The sequence below is a fragment of the Manihot esculenta genome, chromosome 14 (genome assembly GCF_001659605.2).
Source record: "Manihot esculenta cultivar AM560-2 chromosome 14, M.esculenta_v8, whole genome shotgun sequence".
Classification (NCBI taxonomy): domain Eukaryota; kingdom Viridiplantae; phylum Streptophyta; class Magnoliopsida; order Malpighiales; family Euphorbiaceae; genus Manihot; species Manihot esculenta.
Window position 1 is genome coordinate 10,293,459 of NC_035174.2, and position 26,296 is coordinate 10,319,754.

Below are 26,296 nucleotides of genomic sequence, written 5' to 3' on the forward strand. Positions count from 1 at the left end.
CATGTCTATGGAGGAATGGAAAGAAATTGAAGGCAACGTTGGCCTAATATGCATTGTTTAATAAAACTTGAATTTCTTGAATGCTCATCTGCAGGCTTTGCTTTGTAGGATAATGGCCTAAAGCTTGCTTACATTGCGGTTACGTCAAGAAATTAAAAAAGGGTAAGCTTTTTTTCTCTTTTTTTTTTTTTTTGAAAAAAGGGCATGAAGGAAATTTCATACATGAAAATAAATGTGGAAGATTCTATAATCTGTAGATAAAGTATCATTTAGTCATTGATTGGGCCTCACAAGTCATAGGGGTGTTGGGCCACAATTATTTGGGCCTTTTAGGCAGACTTTTTGGTATCTCTGTAAGGGAACGCCTTCCATAGGGATGTATCATGCCGCTTGAAACAGTACGGATAAAATACAATAAGACCTTCGATTTTTTAAAAAAATTTGTAATAAGACAAAATTTATAGATATATTTTTATTTTATTTTTGGTAATAATTTGATACTAACATTTAAATTAGTTTCGACTATTGCTTTCAAAAAAAATAAAGGTTCCTACTATTAATTGATTTTTTAATGTAAAATAATTTAATTTCAAAAATCTTATTTTCACAAAAAGCGTTTGTCTTTCTTAATGTTTTCCTTAAAAAATAAAATAAATCTTAATTACTAAAAATAAAATATAGATGTAAAAACAATTTTGTTAATAAAGAGAAACTTATTTTAAGAAAAAGTTACTAAACTCTTATCACATTTATTATGATTACAACCTCACATATTATTAGTTTTGAGAGATTATTAACATAATTTTGATTAGAAAGAATCAATTTACGCTCTGAAATAAAAATGACTCCATTATTTTAAAAATATTCATCCAATCTCTTTTTACCTTTCCTTTATATACTAGATATTATATATGTTATTATGGCTAAAACATAATTCATGCATACAATATTAAAATTCCCCAAAATGTTATGAAAAATAATTTTCACACGTGTGATGATCATTTAGCGATGTATACAATCTACATCAACAATGGTAAATGGTGTGACTGACTCGGATATCAAATGTGACTTGGACATCAAATGTTGTAAATTGGAAAAAAAAAAAAAAGAGATAGGTTGGTCTTTCTGAGTTAGACTTATTTTTATCGCCTTTTTTTCAATTTAAAAGTTATATTATGCTTCTTTTTTTTTTTTCTTTTTGCCAAAAAAAATATGAATAAAAATTTTTTAATATTGCAAAAAAAAAAAAAAAAAAAAAAAAAAAAAAGAAATCTCCCTTATCTGAAAATGGAGTTCGTAAACTCCAGCAGAACACAGGAATGCACACATATCCTTCAAGAGTTCTGCAGATAGAGTAGTTTCATCTTTAGCAGTTCCATCTGCAGAACAAGCTGCTTCTCTGTCCATGAAAGCAACGTTCTGCTAGAGAAGAGAAATTTACAAGGTCAATGAGCTTCCAGTTACATAAATTTCAAGACTCATCTGCACCCGAGAACACAATAATGCACATAAATCAGGTCAGCTGAAATCTTATTTGATGCTCACTAACGCAGATATGCTTAATATGAATGACTTGAGATCAAATGCTTAGCATTATCATCTATTTTATATAATTATATCAATGAGATGTTCATGAACTCTTTCGTCATCCATATGTAGACAACATAGAAACATCATTTATGAAGTGCCATATCAATTTATAAAGAGAATGCTCCACCTTGTAATATAATTACTCTCAAGCTGATGCATCTTGCAACCGGGAAATTTGCCTGGCCTGATTTAGAACTAATGGCATATCATCAGTAGATAGTAAATGCCGCAACTTAAAATTGTGCACAAGCAATGAACAGATAAAAATAGATACATAAATCCATTCAATTTTCCTTTTTCTATTGTGCATTTCACGTATCCTATTGCTCTTAAGCTCTTTATTTGCACTTCATGTATATCATATATAATCTAAAACCTTAGGTTAAAACTCATGGGGAGTCCTCTCGTATCTGTCACAAGTATTTAGCATCTAGCTTGATCAATCCAACCAATACTTGAAGAATTCAAGGAAGAGTACAGAACTTACACTACATAATATCATTTCTCACATCTGGCAAAATGATATTCCATTATAGAATGAAGTAAATGCTAGCCGCAAAATAATCCACACACAAATACCTGCAATAACTATTCCAAACTCAGCCCATTTGCAGAAATGCATGTAATATCTCGCTTCCTTCCCATTAACAACTTGTGACATTGATAAATTTCTTTCAGCGATCATATCTCTCACACTTAAAATTTATCATCCTATTCTATGTTAACATTCACTTCCAGATCAGAGAAGGCATTTTACCATTATATTTACTCTTTTTTCCTCGGTGACTTGGGTTGCTTCCTAACATGATATCCCACCAGGGTCGTCACTTAATTCGACACTGCAAGCTTCAGGAAAGCTTATGCTTTTTTGATAATCATCCAAAATTTGCACATGCAGATGCCATTCTTTTATGGTTTTAGTAGGATATTTGTGCTACTTCCATTGCTACATGCTTCCAAAGAAAGTGGTTTGATATGTGATGCATTCTCACCAGAGCTTCAATAAATTCCCGATTCAGAGAAATTAAAAATAAAAAATAGAAATGTGAATGCCAAGTATTATGAAACCACTAAGGAACCTTTTTTTTTAAAACAATGGAGGATTGCATCTGATAGTTTTGCAACTAACAAGAGAGATCAATAAGCAAGAGGTGCAATATATGGATGAACTAAGGAAAGGTCCAAAATAAAACCTTCCAAGCATCCCATGAAGGTCATCCAATGGCAGCAACTACTTTCAAATCACATTCTTCAGCAAAACAAGATATGTGAGGCTCACAGGTGGCCTGAAATGGAAGTATGGCAATCATAGAAATTACCAAAAATCAGTGGCTGAACATACTGGGCTGTATGAATTACCCAACTGTTTAGACCAAGACCGCATAGCAACCCCAACATCATCTTTCAACATTGGGAAGTGAGGTGTACGAGCCTCCTACTTTGGCCCTGGAAAATGCAGCAGAAAGTATCAATAATGTCCTCACAGGAAACTGCTGCAATGCCAATTGGTATGGAGAATATCCAGATGATCAAAATAGGCAACCCACAGTATATCCATGTAAAATTGAAAGGAGGGAACAGCTTCTTATTGCTTCTTGTTGTTAAACCAAATTCTTGCACATTTTATGCATGCCTTTTATGGCAAAATGTCATCTTAATATTACTAGTGTTGAAATTAAATAGCATGTTCAGGCGATAAAGTAGGCAGATTGCCTACATCTGTTTTATGTCAGAAACCTTTAAAACATAACAGGACAGCACAATCAACTGTCTACAATTGTTTGCAAATGATATAACATTCATTTAGCATGTAAGTTCAGAGAGAACCAAAAATATAAGAAGAGAGAATTGAGACGGAGTCCGATTTCAGAAATATTCATAACTTTGCAACTTTTCTGGTACATTCATTTAATCTAGGAAACTATATGTTATAGAACAGAAATGGAAGAAATGGAAAACAACAGTTTATCCTGCTTCTTACAAGGACACATGCCATTTATACCAACTATTTATCAGATTCTAGTTCTATGAAACAAAATGAATTACCAACAAAAATTTCCAAATTCTCTTGTCATCTAGAGGGGATGCTATTATCAGCAGAAACTAAATTTCTGACCTCCATCAAATGTTCATCATTTGATATGTGGAGGGATAGACGGAGATTTGTCACCAATGCTTCTTGTTCCCAACTTAGAGGTCCTGATGCAAACAATGCCTCCATAGTGCATCGGTAAGCATGCAACTCTAACCTATGGATTTCAGTAGCCAGGTCCTCCTTCATGGGAAAGGGGACATTCTCTTCCCCACATCCCCACTGGCAGAAAGATTCTGCATCACTACTACAACCATCATTGTCTTCAATAAAACCTGCATAACTACGAAACTTACAAAAATTGTTGCTAGTGATACTACAACTACCAACTGAGCTAGTAACACCATCTTCATCATTGGATTCTAATTCTACTGCAGATGAACATCCAACAGCACCAGTTTGTTTTCTTCTCTCCACATCCATAGCAGAAAACCCAGTTTGGTCGTTAAAAGAAGGATGCATGAATTTTTCACCCACCATATCTGTTGGGAAAGCAAAATCATCTACCTGTTCAAGCAGTGGGAATTGATTTGTGGCAAACCAACGATGCAGCCTACCCTCTTTCTCAACTGCTCTAAATTTCTGGGCAGCACCATCATGTGCTTCAGCTTGTTTATAACCATAAGGTCCTCTCTTCAAAGTTCTATTGGAAACTATATTAGGCTCTTGGAGATTCTCCTTGTTCACTTTAGGAAAGCAATCATTCTTTACACGTTCATTTAACCTTGTCTTTGCCATTCGAACGTTGTTCATGGATTTTCTCTCGCACTTTGTAGTTGAATTGTTGTCATGTTTTGCACCTTCACAGCTGCCAGGACCCTGGACACAAAATCAAAATACATAAATATATATGTATTAAATATGTAAAATCAACAAAAAAAAGTTAATTTCAAGGAGATGTCATTTTCAAAGCAGTATAATTGAAGATGTGTAGTTAAGAGTGAAAAATGAACAATGTAACTCCAATCTCAAACTTATAAAGGACTGCCTGCACTTTGGATATAAAAATTTTAGAATGACCAATTTATAGAAATTCCTGTCCATTCTTTTTAACATCAGAAAGAAAAGAAAAAGATCCTATATTCACAAAACCAAAAGATGCTAACTTAGCAGAACATAAAAATTTCACTTGAAACAAATTGAATACAAGGTTTCATGTGAATACAGCTGTGCATTTTGTAGTGGAAACTGACTTATTTAGGTGGGAAGTACCTTTCCAATTACAATCCATTCATCATCTTGCCAAGACTGTCGTGTCCGGATGTCAAATTTGCTCACTTTGAATTCAAGAGATGATCCTATTATCCTAACCAGAAAGTATTTTTTTCCCAACATCTTTGATATTGTTGCTGTTTTCCAAGAAAAATCATCAAACACCTCTACTACATCTCCAGGAACCCAATCTTCGGCAATTTCAGGTAGTGGAGGGCAAGGCCTTATTGCGTTCCTAGATATTCTCTCCATTACTGTCTCATCAATGGTGCTTGCATGTCCTTCATATCTAACAGTGTAAGTGTGGCCATTACCACAGATAATCTCAGCACAGCGCCAAAAGCCTGAAGGCACTCCTTGTTTGCTCAGAACTTCCACTTTACTCCCTTTTCTATATCTCATGATTGCTACAATATCACAGTTCACAAGACTGTCAAAAAGAAAAAACTATAATTAGAATAAAGTAGAACAAAGAAGCTAATACTGGAAATGGTAACAAAATAATAAAAATTCAACAATTGAACAAGGAGACTACAATACAGTTGTTAGTGATCAAACAATTGATAAGGGAGACGAATGCAGAAGAAAATATATTTGACAATTCAAAATTAAAGATTTTAGCAGTGAATTGATGCATTTCATGAATAAATAGAACACAAATTAAATAAAACAAAAGATATCAGACTAGCAGGATTCAAACTATGTCTAAACATCCAGAGACGGTCAACAATTCCCCCAACCCCCCTCCTACTCCTGTTTGGTTGTTAAGAAAAGTAGTTTACAGAAAAAGGAACCAAATCTAAATAGAAACTAAAAAAAAAAAATTAAACAACATAGTCTGATTCAGTTAATAGCAGGCCGATTGCTTTCGTCTTCGACGCCACAAAGACTCTCCTTACGCTTTTCTTTGCTTAAAATTTAATAGCACGCCTCCGATTTCTCATATCTTTCACGTCACATACACTGATTACCACTTTCATTGCTCAATTGTTACCCAACAACCAAAACAAGAGGCGAAACCGTACAATGCAAACCTTAAATGATTCACCATTTAACAACCGGTGGGGAAAAAAAGAAGAAAGAAAGGAGGAGGAGAAGAAGAAGCTCACGCGATCAGTCACAGCAGAATCAGTAATAATCAGAGAATGGAAGACAGAAAATAGACTCTAAGCTCCGTTTGGTAGCTGAGAAAAATGCAGGAAACGAAGGGAATAAAATTGCGAATCTTTAGATTACAATATTTCAGCAACACAGAAACCAAAACAAACTGGGAATCAATTAAACAAGTTTTAATCCAGAGGGCCTATTATTAGTATTTCACTAAGTTGAAGTTTTATTTCTATTTTCAAAATACAAAAACAGCTAACAACAGAAGATTTTTAAAAGAAAAGGCCAAAAAAAAAAAAAAATAGTTCCCATCTTTTTCTTTTTCTGTTTTCTTCCCTTTTTCTCAGCAACCAAACAAAGGTCAAGCCAAAAAAAAAAAAAAAAAAAAAAATCATCTCTGCAACACACACTAATCAGAACACCACAAACAAGAAAAAATCCAAAAAAAAAAAATTTGAATAAGGCGGAAAAGAAAATTGAAATAGCGGTTATTCAAAATTGGATTGAGAAGGAGGAAAGGAAGAGATTTCACTAACCTTGACTGGATTCTTTGAAAAATTGTGGTTATGGTTTTTGTTTGTGTAAGGTTTTAATTGAGGATTTGATTATGGATTGGTATTGCTATTAATTACAGAAAAGCAGAAATATAAAAAATATAAAATTATATAAAATAAAATAAAATAAATAAAGAAAAGAATATGGTATGGCTTCCGTGCCAAGTTGCCACCTTCCTAACAATAGCTTGTTGAGGTTGGATTAACCGTTTCACTTTCATAGACCTCTTTTGTTTAGAATTTTAAAACTGCAACTATTTTGGTCTATTTTATATTTGCGATTTCTTTAGGAACAAATTTGTGACTAAAATTGAAAATTCAGCAATTATTTATTTTTACCAAATTTTACACTGCAATATTTTTCATTTGTTTAATTTGACATAATTTGATTTTATTTCAAGCTAAAATAATTAGTGAGACTTAAATTTTGACAATATTAATTTTTTCATAGTGCATCAATCTAAAATATTCGAAATAAATAATTCTAAAATATTTCTATTATGTTAGTAAATGTTCTAGATTGACTAATAAAATTTTTTTTTTTAAATAAAAAAATATAATATAAGATATTTCAGATTTATTCAAATACGCTTACTATCAGATTAAATCTATCAGTGCAATAAAATATTTACAATTATTAATTAGACTAATATTATTTTTATAGATTATATTTATTACTTCTAAAATATAGTCACGAGAGTAATATTATAACATGAAATTATTTAATTTTTAATATAACAATATAAGGGTATATTAGGAAAATTAATAAGTAAATTTTATTTCTTTAATTATATTAATTATATTTTTAAAAAATTCTATGAAAATAGATGTATGTCTATATTTGTGATGGGAGGAAAGTATTTTCTAAAAATAATTAAGTTTTTCCTTAAGGTAGTTGATAACAATCATTAATTAATAACGTAATGGTGCAAATATGACAATAAGTTGCATAGGAATTTCCTCCCTCTTTTAACATTTCATAGAGAGGAAACACAAGTTTTGAAGCAAGGTCTCCTTGCTTTTAAACTCTCCTCTACTCCCTCTACATTTTTAATCAAATGGTATGGCTTAGGAGTGAACAGTATTCGGTTCAAACTGAAAAAATTAATCGAATCGAATCGATTTAAAATTTTAATTCGATTTCTTATATATTTCAGTTCGATTCAATTTTTAATTTCAGAAATTTTGGTTATTTTGATTCGGTTCGGTTTTGATAAGAAAAAAACCGAAAAAATTGAACCGAACCGATTAGTGATAATATATTTTTTAATAATATAGAGAAATTAAATCATATAAAAATTAAAATATTTTAATTAAATTTTAAAATATTAAAAATAAAGTGTAAAAAATAAAAAAAAATTATTAAAATTTTAAACTGATCAAACCGAATCGAATCAGACCGATTCGGTTCGATTTGGTTTTTGATCAAAATTGATTCGGTTCGATTTTCATATACACTAAAATTTTAATTTTTAGTTTTCTGTTTATTCGGTTCGATTCGATTTTAAACCGAACCTACCGAATGCTCACCCGTAGTATGGTGGGTTTTGGCATGATTGTTAGAAATAATATTGGTTTATATTGTACTGTTCAATCGTATGTTTAAAAAGATATTGATGGTCCGATTTTAAAACATACTATAGCCAAAACATATGGTTTTATATCTAATTTTTCATTGGATATGCTCTCCTTCTTTTCTGGAAGGAGTTTTGGCATGCACTAGAAGCAAGCTTCCAATAAAAAAAATTTGTAATAGATGGCTAATTTTAATATTTTTATAATTTTTTATTAAATATTAATTTATTATCAATTTAATTGCATTAGGTAAACTATGAAATTCCAATCTCCAGATTAATTAATAACTTGTATTTTTATAATGTGCATTCATGATATTAATATAATATATTAATTTTTAATGAATAAAAATTAATTATTCAATATTATAATCAATTTATGCCTAATTGCTTCTCTTAATTGAAATTTACTCACAATAAATTTATTTATTTCAGTGAAATAAAATTATTTTTTTCTGAAACAATCTAATGATTTTTTTTATATTAATTTGTTTAATAAAATAAATTAATTTTATTAGATTAAATTTACTGAAAATTGACTTGCAAATTCTGTTAGGATTCTAAACCAATCAAAATAATATTTATATTATCATATTACAACCAATTAAAATTATAATTTTAGTCCAATCAATTAAAATTTTTCATATATACATATATGATTAATTTTACTGAAAATTGATTTTGAAATTCAATTAAGATTCATTTTCTTATCGTTTACAAGCTTCTCCAAATATTGATTAATTAAATATTATTGACCAATTAGAAGTAAATTAAATATTTACTGCAATAATATTATATTATCATACATTTTTTAGCAATTCAATTTCTTATTATTATGTATAATGTAAAACTTCTAAAATATATTGAATAATTTAATTTTTATTAGCCAATTAAAATGAAATAAAATTAATCATTTATTATCTAAATTATTTTAGGTATTTTTTGCAATCATATTATTCTTTCCTCAAACTTTTTTACATATCTTTATTCTTCAATAACTCATTAAAATGGAATAATTATAAAAAAATATTATGTGATTTAAGCATGATTTTATATTTTAATTTATGATAATTTTTTTTATACTTTTATGTCATTAACAAAATTAAATATTATTAATAAATTACAATTTACTCCTTAATATTAAATGAAAACTATATTTAATCCTTCAAATTTTATTTTCCTTAATTTAAACTTTTATATTTTTAATTAAAATTAATTTTTATATTTTTATTAATCGTTCTCAAATATTATAATTATTAATAAATCATTATATTTTTAAAATTAATCTCTCTATTTATTAAATTATATGTGAAAAATAATAAATAAAAATTAAATAATAAATTTATTATTTTATTTTTAACCTAATTAAATAAAAAATAAATTATTACTAAAGAGAATTAAATGGAAAAAAATTATTTGGATGTATATTGTGTTAAAATTCTTAATTTAACATTTATTTTATTAATTTATTACCAAAATATATGAGATATTAAATTTATAAACATAAAAGGTTAGTTTATAAAAAATATAAGTACTCATTTATAAGATTATAATATTTGAGGATCAATTTATAAGAATGTAAAATTAAATTATAATTAAGGGATTATTTTATTATAAAAAAACTTTATAATTAAATTTAAAAATATATGGACTAAATTATATTTTTAATAAAATTTTAAAAATTAAAATATAAATTATTTTAGTTAATTTTTAAATATTATATCATCATTCATTAATCGCGTCAAGGAGAAAATTTTCAAAAAGAGTAAAAATATATGATTTTTTTTATTATAAATTAAATTATAATATTTTATTTAAAAAAAGCATCAGGATAAAGTTAATTGAAAATATATAAATTAGTTGAAAATAAAATATTAATGGAATATAAAAGAAAAAAAAAAACGTTTTCAACTCTGCTTTTACAATCCTATATAAATACTACCATCTTTATTTATAAAAATTAAAATTATAAAACCGTATAAACTCTAAAATAAAATTATTTAAATAATAAAATCCATAATGATAAATAACATAAAAGATTAAGGTAATTTTGTCAATATAATTATTTCTCCCTTCCAATTTTTATTCCAATCAATATATGAGTCGATAATTTTCTTATTTTTTACATAACTTATATTATTATTTTCTATTTATATTTAATATCACATAATAATAAAATATTTTATATATAGAGTTTATCAATTAATTATTATATATAATTTAATTTGTACAATATCTAAATAAATTTGAGAGGTATTAAATTCTACTCTCCCATCTCCAATTTCCAATTAAAAAAAATGTACAATTTAATTTTAAATTAAAGTATGTTTTAATAGAATTTCATACAAACTTTCTTTCTTTCTTTTTTTTAAATATAAGCTTGGATTTATTTTTTTAAATTATTAAATAATGAATAATTATAATAAAAAATTATTATTTTATTCTTATACGATGAAAAATTATTTCGATCTTAAAAAAATATATTAAATATTTATGAAATTTTTAAAAAAATATAATAATTTATCCTTCCATTAATTTTAATATTAATTACTCCATTAATTTTAATATTAATCGGTTCTTTATAATCAAGGATATTTTAGACTTTTTTAAACTATTTGATGAATAAAATTAATTAAAAAATTAATTAATTAATTTTTAAAATTTTAATAATATTTTAATGTGTTTTTTAAAATAAAATAATAACTAATGAGTTTTTATATAATATAGAGATTGAATATATACTTTTTTTAATAATTTAAAATTTTTAAAAAATGAAATTAGAATTCACATTTAATTATAGGAGAAATAAAAAAAACCCAATTCAAAAAAATTAACATAAATAAAAGATAATCAAAAGTACTATTTATTAAAAAATAATTTAAATGCATATATAAATCAATCTGATCAATGAAAATAATTATGTTTAGATAATAATAAATTCTTACATTATGTATGGTAAATCAAGTAAAATAATAAATATTTGATAAAGTAGAATTTGAATTAAATAGAAAAATCAACCAATCCATTAAATTAAAGATTTTTAGAATACCAATAAATTCTATATTGTTTTGAATTAAATAAAATATTGAGTAATTTGTAATATTAAATATCTTTTTAATAATTATATTATTTTTCTTTTTTTCTACTTTTATATATATTAGCTATAATTATCTATTTGTTTTAATTTTAAAATTCAAATAAGTTTTATCTTTAGTTTAATTCTAACTAGTCCAGTTAATCTAACTAGTAGAGTTGAATTTCATATAACTATAAATTGAACGTATAATTTGACCATTAATTTTTATATAAAAAATTAATTAATATTATAATTTTTTATTATTAATATTTAATATTTAATATTTATAAATGTATAACTATTTAATTTCTCGCATACTGTACTCACAAATTTAATTTATAATAAATATATTTAAATAAATTTAAAAATTTTATATTATATTTCGTCGGTTCAAATCCTAATTTAAAAAAAAAAATTCTTACGTTACACATGCTCTGATTCTTTTTTTTCAATAAAAATTGGTTAAATTAGCGAATAATTATGCAAAGTGACATCGCTTTATCATGGATATTGTATATAGACCCCAGGTCCCAGAGAGGATAAGACACTAAGAGCCACCTGCCTTAAGAACCTGACCTCTCATTGAGTCCTCTCTTTATCTCGCGAGATAACACAGTATCCCTTGGTCCTTTTTCTCATTGGTTTCTAGGGCAGACCAAACAACAGTACAGAAGCCGGCCAGCCAGCCAGCCAAATCCATGGCCCCATGCATGAAGACCCAGACTCATGGCTCCTTGCAAAAGTCGATAGTTGTAGACCCACCCATGGCTCCCTTTTCAACATCACCTGGCCTCTCTCCCTTTCTTCACTCCAATGTCAGGTCTCATCGTCTAATCTGGGTTGCTATAATTTACTCATTAGTAATTGTTTATTATTTATAGCTCGATTATTTTTTTTAATTATTATTAACTAATTTTAATTTAAAATTAATAAAAATAAATATTTTAATTTTTGATACAATAAAATTTAACATTTATTTTAGTAACTATATTAACAATAAATTTCTCCACTTTCTGTCTATATATATATTTTAAAATGTATTTATAGAATTATTCATGAAAGAAAATAAATTAAAATTTATATATAAAATCACAAATAATAATACTAATCATTATTTTATTATAAGGGTGATACAAAAAAAGAGAGGTGGAAGTAATTCATTTGAAAAGAGTGACATTCATCTAATAATTGAAATTTTCAATGGAAGTAAAAAACTTTAAATGTTATTGAAACTGTTTTTAAGAAATTTATTTTTCATATTTTAAAATATTGAAATTTTTTAAAATAAATAACTAATTAGTTTAATTTTTATAAAATTAAAAAATCAATTAATAAATTTTATTCCTATTATAACAACCTGATAGAAAAACATTTAATGTTTAAAATTAATAAAAAAATTAATTATTAAAATTTTTAATATTTTAAAAATATTTTAATAAATTTTTAAATAAGTAGACTAATTAATAATTTTATCTAATGATTAAATAATTATTTTATCTTAAAATAATAATGATGAATCAGAAGAGTTTAAAAGGGATTAAATAATCTTTTATTTTGCTTTTATGCTTACGTCCATTATCATTCAACTCCTACAACTTGCCGTTATTGATGAAAACAGTTGTAAATTGTAATATATCAATTTAATTAATTTAATTTTAATTATGGCTCTGAAAAATATTTTTTTTTAAAAAAATATTTCATACTTTTTTAACATTTAAATGTAGAGAAAAATTAATCAATAAAAAATATTTTTTAAATATAAATTATTTTGTATAAATAAATAGAGTCAAAAATTAAACTTAAAACTTTGAGATACTGAGATAACTTTAATATCTACTTTTTCCATTCATTTTATTTATCTACTTTAAAATATATTTTAATTTTTTTTAATGACAAAAAAGTATTGAGATTGAAGTAGTAGTGAGATAAAGCTTAATTAATTAAAATAAAAATATTTTATTATAATATAAATGATTTAATTATTTCCTAATTAATCGTTTATAAGATGATTTGATGTTTCAGCTATTATAGTTGCAAAAAGAAAAATGATGGTTTTGTGGATAAGTTGATTGTCATAAATAAATAAATAAATAAATTTAATTTTTAGTAAAACTTAAAGAAATAATTAAAATAATTGAATATTGGGGTTAGGAATATCTTAATTGACACATTTCCTTGGCAAGAGGAAAAAAGAAAAGAGGATTTAATTTATTGGGAAAGTAAAATATAGAAATTGGCATTAAAGGCAGCCTTCTTCTTGGTGTGGAAGTGATTAATTGCTATGTTTTGCTTGCAAGCAATACTCAAATTTCCACAAAATCAGCCAAGAGGATCCTTCTTCTAACCTATAACCTAAACACTTTTAATTAATAAAATTAAAATATGCGACTGAATTATTTTATAATTTTTATCTATTTTATATTTTTATTAATTTTTTAATTATATCCATCATAAAAATATTAAATTTTATTAAATATTAAGAGATATTTTAAAAAAAAATTTTAAAATAAAATAAAATAAATTTATAATAATTAATTATATATTACTATAATAAATAATAATTTTAAAATAATTAAATAAAAAAATAAATAAAAATTATAAGACGAAACTAGTGTTATTTATAATAAGTTTCTACTTCATAATCGCATGCTTTATTTTTTTTTAAAATTTTTATTAAAATTTTATATTTTTATAAATTTAACTAATTTCTTTCGATTTTAAAATTATCGATTAAAATGTTGACTTATTTTTAAAAATATAATTTTTTAATTATTTATACTGTTTAAATTCTATAATTTTAATTATATATATTTATATTCTTATAATTTTAAATATTTATATTATTTAATTTTTTTAATCAAAATTAAAATATATTGATTAACGATATTTTTTATTAAAAAAAACCATTTTTTAATTAAGTAGTTTTGAAATAATGATAAATTAGTAAATTTTTAAAAATTTAGAGATTTAATAATATTTTTATTCCTTTTCTAAACATATTTCTTAGTATATTACTGTACTATGGTTAATAAGAAGAGCCAGAGAGGAAGAGAATGAGAGATTGGAAGATATAAGGAGATGGGATAGAGAGAGGCAGGATAATCTCAAATTCAGATATTTATTTTTATAGAAGAAAGTTACCATATTCGCTCTTTGTAGAATAAAAAAAAAATTGTAACTATTTAAAAATATCCCAAAGTTCATAAAAATTTTAAAATATACATGACAAAATTAGAGAAAAAAATTTCATTTATTAACATCTCTCAACTATAATGTGAAGATTTATTTATTTTTTTATTATATATAATTGAAACTTAGAAAAAATTTCAATACCAATCAACTGATGTTTGTCATATTGAAAATATTTTATATGATTATGATATATTTTACTGCAAATAAATAAAACTAGATTAAGAGAATGAAATGTTTTGCAACTTATCCTTTCACTAAATGTGGCATTTAAGTTGTTTTTGGGAGTTTCAGATTTAAGTTGTTTGAAGAAATTAAATAATATTATAAATTATTTTATTGAAAAAATAATTTATACACGTTTTGATATTTTATTTACATTTTTATATAGTTGAACACTGTGGTAATTTAATTTCATAGGTTCAAAGTTAGCCGTTTATGTGCCAAATATGATGTATGTTATAATTTTAAAAAAATATTAATAGATAAAAATGCTATTAATAGACAAAGGTTAAATTGACATAAAAGAAAATCAAAGCTTTATCTTTTCAAAAATAATTTTTAATAATTGTAATTGCTATTTTATCTCATAATCAAAATTAACAGACGATGTTGATGTGGCATTTGACTTAAAAATTTATTATTATTTTATTAATGAACCTCACATTTAATGATTGAAGAAAATCCAAATTTTATCGAGTTATAACAATCTTAACTCAATGAACAGATTTGTTTTAATCCTACATTCTCAACCTTTGACTTCAATAAAAGTTTTAGATAACATTTACACTCAATATTCACTAACACAGTATTTATATTTAACAAAAATAAAAAGGTCAAATTCAATATAATTATACTAAATCAATTATTATAATTTAAATTAGATTTACTCAAAATATAATTCTACTTTATTAAATTTAAACTCATTAAATCTTTATTTTCTATTTTTTTTTTAAACGAGAGGATTAAACATAAAATTATATTAAAAATAAACTCAAATTTAATCTACCCCCTTTTGAAATTTTAACCCTTGCCCATTAGATCTGTCACTATGTCCATCAGAAAACTCCAACGAGTAACTGGAATTACCATCGGTCCAAATCAAAACCAGAATCGTTAAAAATTAATTCTCGGTGACCTGATCTTGATCCCTCCTTTTTCCGCACTACTTCCAACCTGGGAGCCGCGGACTGGGTATATGGGACTTCTTGAGTTTAGAACCTCAGAAACATTATTTATTTGCGATAAAATAAAACATAAACAAGACAAATTTTGTTTTAGTATTATGATATTATCGTTTATTTTTAGATTTGATGAAAACAATTTATGATCCAGTCAAGATAAATAGTTCCACGTTATGATTATAAATTTGCAGGAAAAAAAAAAAATCCCTTTTTATGATTTGACTAACCCTTGGATTAAGTTTTAAATAAGGAGCCAAAGCAGCAGCAGCAATAATTAGAATAACAAAATTTAGCAGATTTTGAGATTGTGCAAATGAAGTAGACGCAAAGAAATTGAGGAGAAAAGCGAAATGCCCTTCATTATCTGAAAGCCTTTCAACGTGCCGTTCATATTCTTCCAATGACCTATTTGCAAAAGTCATTGTAATATTTTTTTATAAAGTAATTTTTTTTTCTTTATTTATATATGAGCTGACTGGTTCAATCAATGTAATCATCAAGAACATGGAGCATTTCAATTCAGAGGACAACAGCATTTAAATTATCTTCTCAACTCTCTTTTCGCCTACTTCACCCATCTCACCACCAAAACCAGCAACCAACATCCCATTTCAAGGCATCAAAGCACAAAGAAACACAACTATTGAATGAGATGAACCAAACTTTCTCCAAGTGACTGACTTGTGACGCATAACAATTTTCTTTCAGAATGGACATTTCATGAGCTAACTTGGACAATAACATGACTTTCAATGGCTATAAATGTCAGATGGTAACCTTAAAAGTCGCTTTCATTGTAATTAAAGGGACACAACAGCATGTGATGTCATGTAAGTTTAATATGAAGCAACCTATATAATTAATTTTTTGCTGCAAGTACAATAATACAATAACCTTTTTGTTCCACTGATGCATGGATAATGCATAAGGTACTTATCTGTAACATACATCATTATATAGTACTGCTAAATAAAATTGTATTAAAGTAGTTATCCATCCTACTCTTAAACAGATGCTGGAAATTATTAACTAGAAATGAATAAGAAAGTAGCTGTATGAGTTAAGCCATGCTTCATACCTCCCCAATAATGCATGAACATCAAATCCAACTATGTCTGACTGACATAATCCAGTTGAATTTAGTAAAAATGATTATGCAATAGAAGATGCTGACAGGGAATCCATTTCAGCAGAGCAGAAATAAATTATCAACTCAGCACAATATTAAAATTTCACATAGCTTTAAAGAATGGTTCTAACAGTCTTCAATTTTCATTTTTCAAGTCAAATTCAAATCAAACGTAAGTTCCATTACTATAGCATCTCAATTGTGGGTGATATGTTGCTATAGTTCAGGGACAAAATTGGCACATATTCAAAAGACCAACCCTCGATTTTTTTTTTCCCCCATAATCTAGGTGCCATGTATATCAAAAGATGTATCCTGCACTACAAAGCATCCTTTTGTTTCAGAAGCATTAGAACACAAACAATCCTCAATAATTATAGGAAGAAACACAGTTCTACATGTTTGATACAACATATATGTAAAGAATATGATATAAATTCAGCTATATAATCACAGCTGAAACAAGGCATCATGTATCATTTCTTTGTTCTCTAAGATGTTTTGACCCAAAAACTGTTGCAGGTCAATCATAAAATCTTTTTCCCCCCTCCCTCTCCCCAGTGGCGAAGCAATGGTTGGTAAGGGGAAAAAAGAACAATTTTTATACCAACTGTAATAATACGAACTTGAGTTACACATGAAAATTTATCATTTCAAATAAATGTAGGAACACAGCAGCAAAAACAAGCCAAAACTAGCACCAAAAATGCTGCTCAGTTGCTCAGATATCTGTGGGTGTCATTTAACTGCTATCTGAGAGTGCAGTTAGCACTGAAAAACACAACCTGCAGATCCTCCCTAGCTAGCCCCCTAAGCAGACACTAACAGTGGAAAAAAGATTTTAGTTAGACAAAAAAACTTGCTGCTACCTTTCTGCACAAGAAGAAGTAAAAAAAGAAGAAAAGAGGCTTTGAGAAAAGGCTAACTTGAACAATTCTTGTAATAAAGAAGACCAAAAAGAATCCAATCATTTAGAATCTACTTCAACTGTTAAATACTTTAGAAAGAAATGCTAGGAAGCATTTTATCTTAAATTAGAAGCATACTCTCATTAGTCATATAAATCAAGAAGCATCTAACAGTTCAATTCAATTTCCTTGCTTCATCTCTGTCTTGTGTTGATCAAGTCAATGACAAAATTGAAGCACAAACAGTTGCCCTGAATTGCTCAATAACTAATGGGAAAATTCGATGCCATCAGTTTCTAATATCTCGATTATTATATAATTTTGAAACAATTACCACAATTATAGAATTGGCATTCTAAACAACTTTTAATTTGTAATTAATAAATAAGTTTTTAAAAAAAAAAACCCATTATAGATCCTGGTTAAATTTCATTAATGCAACGCACTGCTATTTCCAGTTGCCTGCATGTACTCAGATTCTCATGTTTGTTAAAGGCCTCAGATAACATCTGATATGGGATATCAAGTGAAAACAAAATGGCAACAACAGTGCCCAAAAAGTAGAATATAAGAAATAAAGGGCACATTCTGATCACAACATAATAACCATATCTTGTTGCATTGTCATAAGAAAAAGAAGCTACAAGCTGTACCTTTGACCTTCGTTCATGATAGAACTTCCAAAATGTCAGCTATTTCCTTCCTCACTCAATATAGAACTTATTTTGGAGTGGTGGAAGTGATCGGCCAGAAGATTGTATGATCTCACAGCCAATCTCAACCTCCATCAATCTATGATTTTCCTTTGAACGACTCATCAAAAAGGATATATTCAAATTATCCCCTTCACTGACGCGAATAGGAGGGTGCAAGAGGAAAACCTGTCAAACAAATACAAACATTAGAGAAGAAAGGGAATACTACTGGAAATGCACTCAACCATCAATATACAAAAAGAGCATCCCAGGAACATCACAAGTTGCAGTTACTTCTCTCTTCCCAATTCAATATACTGAATTAAGATGGGTGAGAGAGTGGGAACATAAGAGACGTGAAACTGAGATTGAGAGGCTGAGAGATGTGGATGCCTGCACATTTTGATTTGAGAAACAAAGGGTTAAAGACTAAAAAACGACATCATTTGATTCAAATAGTTGGGGGAAAAAACTGCCTCCTTGTGTGACCAGTGACCAATTCTTCCTGGTGAATTAGCCAGCTGGGTCAGCAGGTTTATTTAAAGAGAGGGTTTTAGAAGCAAACAGAATAGATCCAGGAACTAAATCCTGGTTTTTCTGGTCAGGCTGGACTGGGTTTGACAACTAGGGATATGTATTATTTGGTTATAACTAGATAACCAAATTGGACCTGTGAAATTCAGTTGTTTTACTAGTAGTACATTCAGTTCAGTTATCAGTTAGTCTTTCTTTTTTTTTTAAATTTTGGTTTTTCGTTTGGCTACCTTTGATTTGTTAAATGAAATAATGAGCTTTTATTCATTAATATATTGATTATAAAAAAAGTTATATTCATTATATTTTTATAAATAAAATGATTAAATACATTTTTTATTAATATTTTAATTAAAATAATAATATCCTTTCAAAAAATTGAAATAATAATATTAAAAATATAGTTTTTTTGTTTGATCATAAAAAATAACAGACTGAAATTTCAATTTTAGTTAGGTTTTGGTTTTCAGTTACTATGGTTAACATATATAATGCACCAGGAAGATCACCATACTCATGATTAAGGAAGATAACTCGTCACAAAAGTAAACTCTAGAAATGCAGAGCTATGCAACACACTACTTAACTCATCTTGCACAATTCTTCGGATCAGCGGTCTATGCAACATATTAATTGGTCCTTGATACAAGAATTCTAAAAATTTCTAAACAATTTACACATCTGCATGTTTCTACTTGATAGGAGAATTCAGGTTTTCCTCATAGATATTTTTTTCCCTAGTAGATTAATACCTGCTGGCCCCAATGTGTGCCATTATCCACACTAGGCATAGTTGTCAATTCAATCTCTTGCTGAGCCGGATCATCTCTTCTTCCCTGATGGTCCAAGAACATAAAAGTAGTTATAATTAGCATGTGCTTGAGACCTTAACAGGCCACAGAAATAACAGATAATGATGCTCAACTTACTCGAAAATGAACATCAAACCATCCACCAAATCCACACAGTCTAGTGTTTTCCATAGTGATCGAAGATAAAAAGTTCGATCTGACCTCAAGGACATCATTAACAGAAGCTGTTAAACAATCAATTTCCTTGATGATGGCTGCTACCCCTATAACTTGATGCGGATGAAGGTTTTGCCACATTGCTGTCTATAGGAAATTCATACCAAGTCCTCTTAAAATGTATTTGAAACTGAAAGCACAAGCATCACTTCACATACACTCATATGGAAACAAGTAGAACAGTAAACAACCTTCATCTTGTTAGGTTTACTCACACGATAACTCAACAAGAAGTGATACCATCACAATATCAGACATAATAAAGAAGCATTGCGTGGCTGATAAAAGCTTAAGATTCTATAGACACAAAAATAATTCTATGAAGGAAAATACCATCTAATTGATGATTCACTGTTGCACCTATGGTTCACCCAAGCTACACAATGGACAGAAACTATAAAAAAACTAATGCTCAGATCCAAATTTACCCACAGGATTAAATACAGGAGGCCAATGATCTAGACACTAAAAGTAAGATGCCAATTGATAATAAGGCTAGCCAACCATCACTGGAATGGCAGAAAACCATCAAACTGGCAGTTTAACACTTTGGGATAAAAGGGTTGCCTTTTTTTTCCCCTGTTGTTGGTTCGCATGAGTATGTTAAGCATGGTTTTGATAAATTAGGAAACATGCCATTTTGGCCTAGAGCTCCACTAGCAAGACTTTATCATATAGATATTTAGCTAACTAACTTAACAAAACTACACACATACCCCTTCTTAGAATTTGGAACACAATGCCAATAAATAAATAGGAGATCAGTTCCCAACATTTAAACTTCGTTTTGCAACTTTAGCAACCTTTTTGGATCAATTCCTCCCCTTAAAATTTTATGGAATTCAATTGAATCCATATTTTGTTTGTTTGAACGAAAATCAAAATTCAATTCCAGAAAATCAATTCCACAGAATTGGTTCCTACAAAATCTGATGGAATTTGAAATGAATTCCACAAAACTTATAATTACAAGATTTTATACACTAAAATGCCCATATAAAAAACTTTTCTCTCAATTATCATTCTTATATTTATTAATTAAATTAATATCTCAATATTAATAATTAATTAAAAATATTTATTTTAATTTTCACATTTTCAACTCTTTCTCAATTTTTTTTTAATTACCTTATCAAACAAAAACCATAAGGCTCATTAAATTGTAGGCCAAATATACATTTATTAATTATTATTATTTTAGAATAATGTTGGCTAATTACTATAATAAATTTATTATGAATAAAAGTTGTCTATAATAAAAAATTATTTTTTCAAAAAAATTTACTCTCAAGGGCAGTTTAGGAAATTAGAGCAAATAAATTTAGGTTATGAAATTAAACTAAACACAAATTGTACGGAACTCAATAGAATTCTGCATTTTAAGTTATATCTAACCAAACAGGGAAATTCATTTCAAAGGAATTCTATTTGAAATTCAATTGAATTCCATGAAATTTTGGTTCATATAATTGAACGAAAAACTATGTACAGTATCCATTAAAGTGGGATTGGTATTTACAGGATGGGGGATACTTATTGTGATCCTAATTATTTGAACCCACAACCACCCACTGGAAAAAGAAATGAGACTGAAACCCATAACTAACCTGCAGATAATATTTTCTTTGCTCTTCATTGAAAGGCTTAGTTAAAATACTCATATCAACACCATAGTAAGTTTTGGTGTCTTCCACAAAATTGTACCAATCATCCATTGCTCCATCACAATCACCCTTTTTTTGATCTACCAATCCAGACCTAACAGGTGCAATCCACATGCGGGCATGGCTTGGATACCTGTGATATCACAATTGTCATACAGAATCAAAATTTTATTCCTGAATGAGGTGCATACATTATCTCATAAGAAAATAGACATAAGAAAGCCCAGTACAAAAGCAGTTTCAGCTTAACAGCAGCAGAAAAATTAGCAGAAACAGAAGGCTCAAAACAATGAAAGAAATTGCTTAAGTACATATCAGCTTAACAAACCAGCTAAAGTAAAATGCATAACAGCATAACATGGAATTGCTTACATGACTCCACTTGGCTTGAGCCAGCGGTCACGAGCACATATAACTGAATCAAACATAGATTCGCGGAGAAGGAAGTAACCCATCCATTCTGAGATGATTACATCAACTGCCACGGGTCAAAAGAAAAACATGTTATTCAAAACCATGAATAACTCATCTTTCAGCATAATAATGGTAAAAAACAGTCTGCATTTCATAGGCATCAAGAAATAAACAACCAAACCTTTCTCAGGCAAAGTGATATCCTCCATGGAACCCTCAATCACTTCAACCACATCTTGCAGGTTATTATCTTTGACCAGAGTCCGGGCATGCTCAGCCATCTTAGTTGCTTCCACTGCATAGACTTTCCTTGCACCTGCTTGTGCCGACCATATTGCAAGTATACCACTCCCTGTCCCTACATCCAACACCACCTACACAACATATTTGTGAAAATTAGCCGTAAATTTCTCCAATCAATGCTAAACATCAAAGCAAGTTATCATCCAAAATCTGCAGTTAATTACTCATCAGAACTCTCAAGAAGTCAAATTCAATCTCAAGATTCATAAATTATTAATGCGTCGTCCATCTATAGGATATGAAGAGAAAAGAGTAGGAATCTTTAGTTCCAAGAACAATTATTTTCAATGGTAAAAAACATCAAAACACCCTAGTTAACTGAAGAAAACGCATTAGCAAAATAAATAACCAAAAAATAAAGAAGGTTGCAAACAAATTGCTCTAACTCATTCGTAGCGAGATGAAGTAGGCTTACCCCTCAAGAACAAGATTTCTGGGCTTGAAGCCACCAATTTCCATATGTTCAGTAACAGAGTTAAGTAACAGAAGCCATTAGTTTCTGTAAAAACGTAGAAATAAAAGTAGGTACCTTTCCATGGAAGTGGTGTTTGTTTTGAAAAATGGCATTATAATAAGCGTCCATGCGGACTCGATCGGAAAGCATCTCTTTCTGGTGATAGAGAAAGGAATAGGTGCAGAAATATTGAGCGAAATCAACGTCCTTGTCGACGAGGGGTGCTCCTCCATTGCTACTGGTAGCACGGTTGCCGTGGTGGTGGCTGCCCATATGTATATTCTCCTCTCCGGTCGGCGTCTTTCCTGCAAAACGCGAAGGGTTTAGGGCAACGCCGCTATACGGTTTTCTCGTGCTTTGGGGTTTGGAAACAAGAGCGCAACGTCAGCACCAGGTAAAATGGCCACACTCAGGCCCCAGCTTGGATGCTTCTGACAACGCGGGATCGCAGACGTAGGTGGAACTCACATAAAACGCCGTCGTATCTCTCATAAAACATAAATCCCTGGCCTTTAGTGGCTGGTTATTACATTTATTTATTTATATTTTTTTATAAAAAGAAAAAGATGAGAATGGACGTTGGATTTTATTTATTTTTTTTAAAGATAGACTTTTTTCTATATAAGAAATCTCAAAGGTCCAATTTATTAAAAAAAAAAAAAAGACCTCCAGATTTCTTTGAAGAAAAAAAATCCCCATAACTCCTGCACAAAAAATTGAAACCCAAAATATAGAAATCTAGTGAAATTGGACGGATTTGATTCAGCATTCAATCCTACAACGGCTTTTTTCCCGCGGTAGAATGCTGCCCAAAAGCAAGTTTAAAGCCATGAATAAAAACTCTTCACATCAATATCAACCTTCAATCTCATGCAAAAGGAAACTTAGAACTCAGTGAGAAGATAAAAGGCAGAGCTTAGAGTAGTGATTTCACTCTTTTATAAATAATTAGACGTATAGATAACTTCTTTAAAAATATTAATCTCAACAAAATTTAACAAAAAAAAAATTCATTAATTTAAATTTGTTTCGATCATCACGGCTATATAAAAACTTAAAAAAATAAAAAATAAAGATCAAGCAATAATAAACAACAGGATAATAGAGTAAAGTCAGGAGCTCTTTCTCAGTAAGCATAAATTTATTGAGAAATCAAATACATTTTATGGAAGGGTAATCAAACTCACTTTTAAACGGTAAAATAAAGCTTTAGAGAAAATTAAGTGCAAGCTAGAGAAATTAAAGATTAGACTTTATAAAGCAAGAGAAGTGAAAACTTTATCTCTATAAAATAGAAAGTGAAGGGATCTTTGTAATTCAATTGACAGGACAACTAAGCAATCTTACCTTCAGTGTTGAATGTGAACTTTCAATTAAATTATGTGCATCAAACATGTTAATTAAAAAATATATGAAGTGAATTTTAAAAAGTAATTTATTTGAGTATAGTAAAATGGTATATATCAGAAGGTCGGACGACCACTTTAATAAATTAATGACTTCAAAAATTAGAGGCATTATAGGTCGAACACCATGTCAATAGATTAAATTGAATGATTTGAAAGGTCGGACACCGCAGGTCAGACACCACTCCAATAAATCAAGCTGAATGACTTTATAAATTAAATACCACTCGAACAGATTAGGTCGGACACCATTCTAATAGACCAAATTGGATGATACCACAAATCGAACATCACTCCAACAAATCAGGTCGAACCACTTCACAGATTGAATACCACAAGTCAAATGCTATTCTAAATTAGACGGATATTTCATAAAATTTTTCTACCTATGTGTTAGCTATACAAAAATATTATGAGATTTTTTTTTTCTAACTCCCGTGTTTTCTATTGTAATAATACAAATATATATAAATACATTTTTCTCGTATAAAAATTGAGTGAGTATTATAGTCTAAGCACACATTATTATTGTTATTATATATATCTTTTACTAATAATTTAAGACATACATAATTTATTTTATAGAAAAAAATCAAATAAATTTTTTAAAAATAATATAAAAATATATTTTTTTAAAATAAAAAATTTTTAAATTATAAAAAATTAAATTCTTTCATTTCAAATAAAAGAATCGCTAAAAAATAAATGAATTAAATTTTTATAAAATCTTTGATGGTATACGGAGAGATAATTTCCACATTCATATATATAAGGTTTAAAATATATTTATGTATTCATACTTTAATATTTTTTTATATTAGATATATTGATTTTAATTATGACCTAATAAATATATAAATTTTTTAAAAATATTACTTTTAAATATAACTTGACTAAATTTATAATTTTAAAATTATATTTAAAAATAATTTTATTAAAATTTAAGTGTTTAAAAAATATTTAAATATTTATTAAATTATAATTAAAATTGAAATGTGATAAGTACGAATATGCATTTGGGCTACGTTAAATGTGGGTTTCTCTTTCTTTCAGTGAACTTCAAGTCTTGGGACAAATTTGAAGGCTTCTTCTCTAGTGATTGTATCTTGTTTTGGACTCTAGAAGCCTTTAGTATTTTTTTTCTTTAAACTTCTGTAATTTTAGGCTTGAGCCTGTTTTAATGAAACCTTTTATTTCCTGACAAAAAAGAAAAGAAAGGCTGTATGATTTCATCCTCTCGTTAAATTGCAATCTTAGATCAAGATTATTAAAAAAGGGTGTATACTTATTTTGAGTTTATTTGTTTTTTTAGTAGGTGGCAGTGGTAGAAAGGAATGGAATATGAACAGGCAAATGATCCTTTATATATGTCTTATCAATGTATTCAAATGATAATAATTGCTTTTTTTTTTCTAAATTATAGTTGTTATTGTTATTTATAGCTAATACTGAATAATAGTAAATTTGTGTTTTATTATTATAATAAATATTTAAAATGCATATGTTACATAATTTATTTTATTATTAAAGAATTTCTATTTTATTATTAAATAATACTTTAGGAGAAAAATTTTGAATATTTATACAAATTCATTGTTTATATCTTAATTTTTTTTCTACAATAAAAAATTTGATAACTATTGGGCTTCATTTTTCGGTACAAAGATTTGGTCCGTGAAAATAGAATAGGCTTAGTGTTCGGGGCATCCCTCGGCCGGTCTACTCTACAGCTCAGGCTTGGGCTCCGGAATACATAGCAAGTCGGGCCGCCCGTAAATCTAGGCCCAGTAAGAAAAAAAGCCAACCCGATAATGAGACTTGAAAAGGAACGACAGGTTCAATCATTTCACAGCTCTATTCGCATGCGTCCTTGAAAAAATTAAATGATCGCTTGATATTGATGACGGAACTGACACTATTATACATACGGACCATAAAACTCGTAAGGAAGAATACAAATAAAGGGAGAAAGGATACCCTCCTAGAGACAAGCTTACACACTTACACACACATATCGTGTACCCAATCCCCTGAATCTCAGGACATCAAAAACCATAAATAAATTTAAAGTTTTGCACTCATAAATTTAGGTGTATCTGTATAAATTTGAGAGATCTTAAATACTACTAGGGATGTAAACGGGTAGGGTACCCGCAAAAATTAAACTTCCCGAACCCGAACCC

At 28.1% G+C, this 26,296-nt stretch overlaps 2 protein-coding genes across 38 annotated transcripts; both read right to left on the bottom strand.

Moving 5' to 3' along the window:
• Positions 1–949: 949 nt before the first annotated feature.
• On the bottom strand, positions 950–6,716 carry LOC110630693. Of its 35 annotated transcripts, none has more exons than XR_006348538.1 (7): positions 6,538–6,716; positions 4,895–5,324; positions 3,707–4,501; positions 2,955–3,036; positions 2,784–2,876; positions 1,718–2,587; positions 950–1,419 (listed from the first exon to the last, which is right to left on the bottom strand). XR_006348538.1 is itself a non-coding variant. In XM_043950566.1 (4 exons), exons 2-4 carry the CDS (start codon positions 5,294–5,296, stop codon positions 2,995–2,997), a joined length of 1,239 nt encoding a protein of 412 aa, XP_043806501.1. In that variant the 5' UTR covers positions 5,297–5,324; positions 6,538–6,716; the 3' UTR covers positions 950–2,994. The 35 variants fall into 35 exon arrangements, 3 of the variants coding, with proteins under 3 accessions (XP_043806501.1, XP_043806499.1, XP_043806500.1); XR_006348540.1 differs by having other exon boundaries at positions 2,950–3,036; XR_006348537.1 differs by having other exon boundaries at positions 1,718–1,774; positions 2,170–2,241; positions 2,348–3,036.
• A 10,340-nt stretch (positions 6,717–17,056) lies between these two features.
• LOC110600161 (protein arginine N-methyltransferase PRMT10) lies at positions 17,057–23,110 on the bottom strand. Of its 3 annotated transcripts, none has more exons than XR_002485652.2 (8): positions 22,783–23,110; positions 22,132–22,324; positions 21,909–22,014; positions 21,480–21,669; positions 19,774–19,959; positions 19,597–19,680; positions 18,269–18,496; positions 17,057–17,517 (listed from the first exon to the last, which is right to left on the bottom strand). XR_002485652.2 is itself a non-coding variant. In XM_021736925.2 (7 exons), exons 1-7 carry the CDS (start codon positions 22,978–22,980, stop codon positions 18,320–18,322), a joined length of 1,134 nt encoding a protein of 377 aa, XP_021592617.1. In that variant the 5' UTR covers positions 22,981–23,110; the 3' UTR covers positions 18,101–18,319. The 3 variants fall into 3 exon arrangements, 1 of the variants encoding a protein (XP_021592617.1); XR_002485651.1 differs by having other exon boundaries at positions 17,057–17,528; positions 22,783–23,109; XM_021736925.2 differs by lacking the exon at positions 17,057–17,517 and having other exon boundaries at positions 18,101–18,496.
• Positions 23,111–26,296: the final 3,186 nt, after the last annotated feature.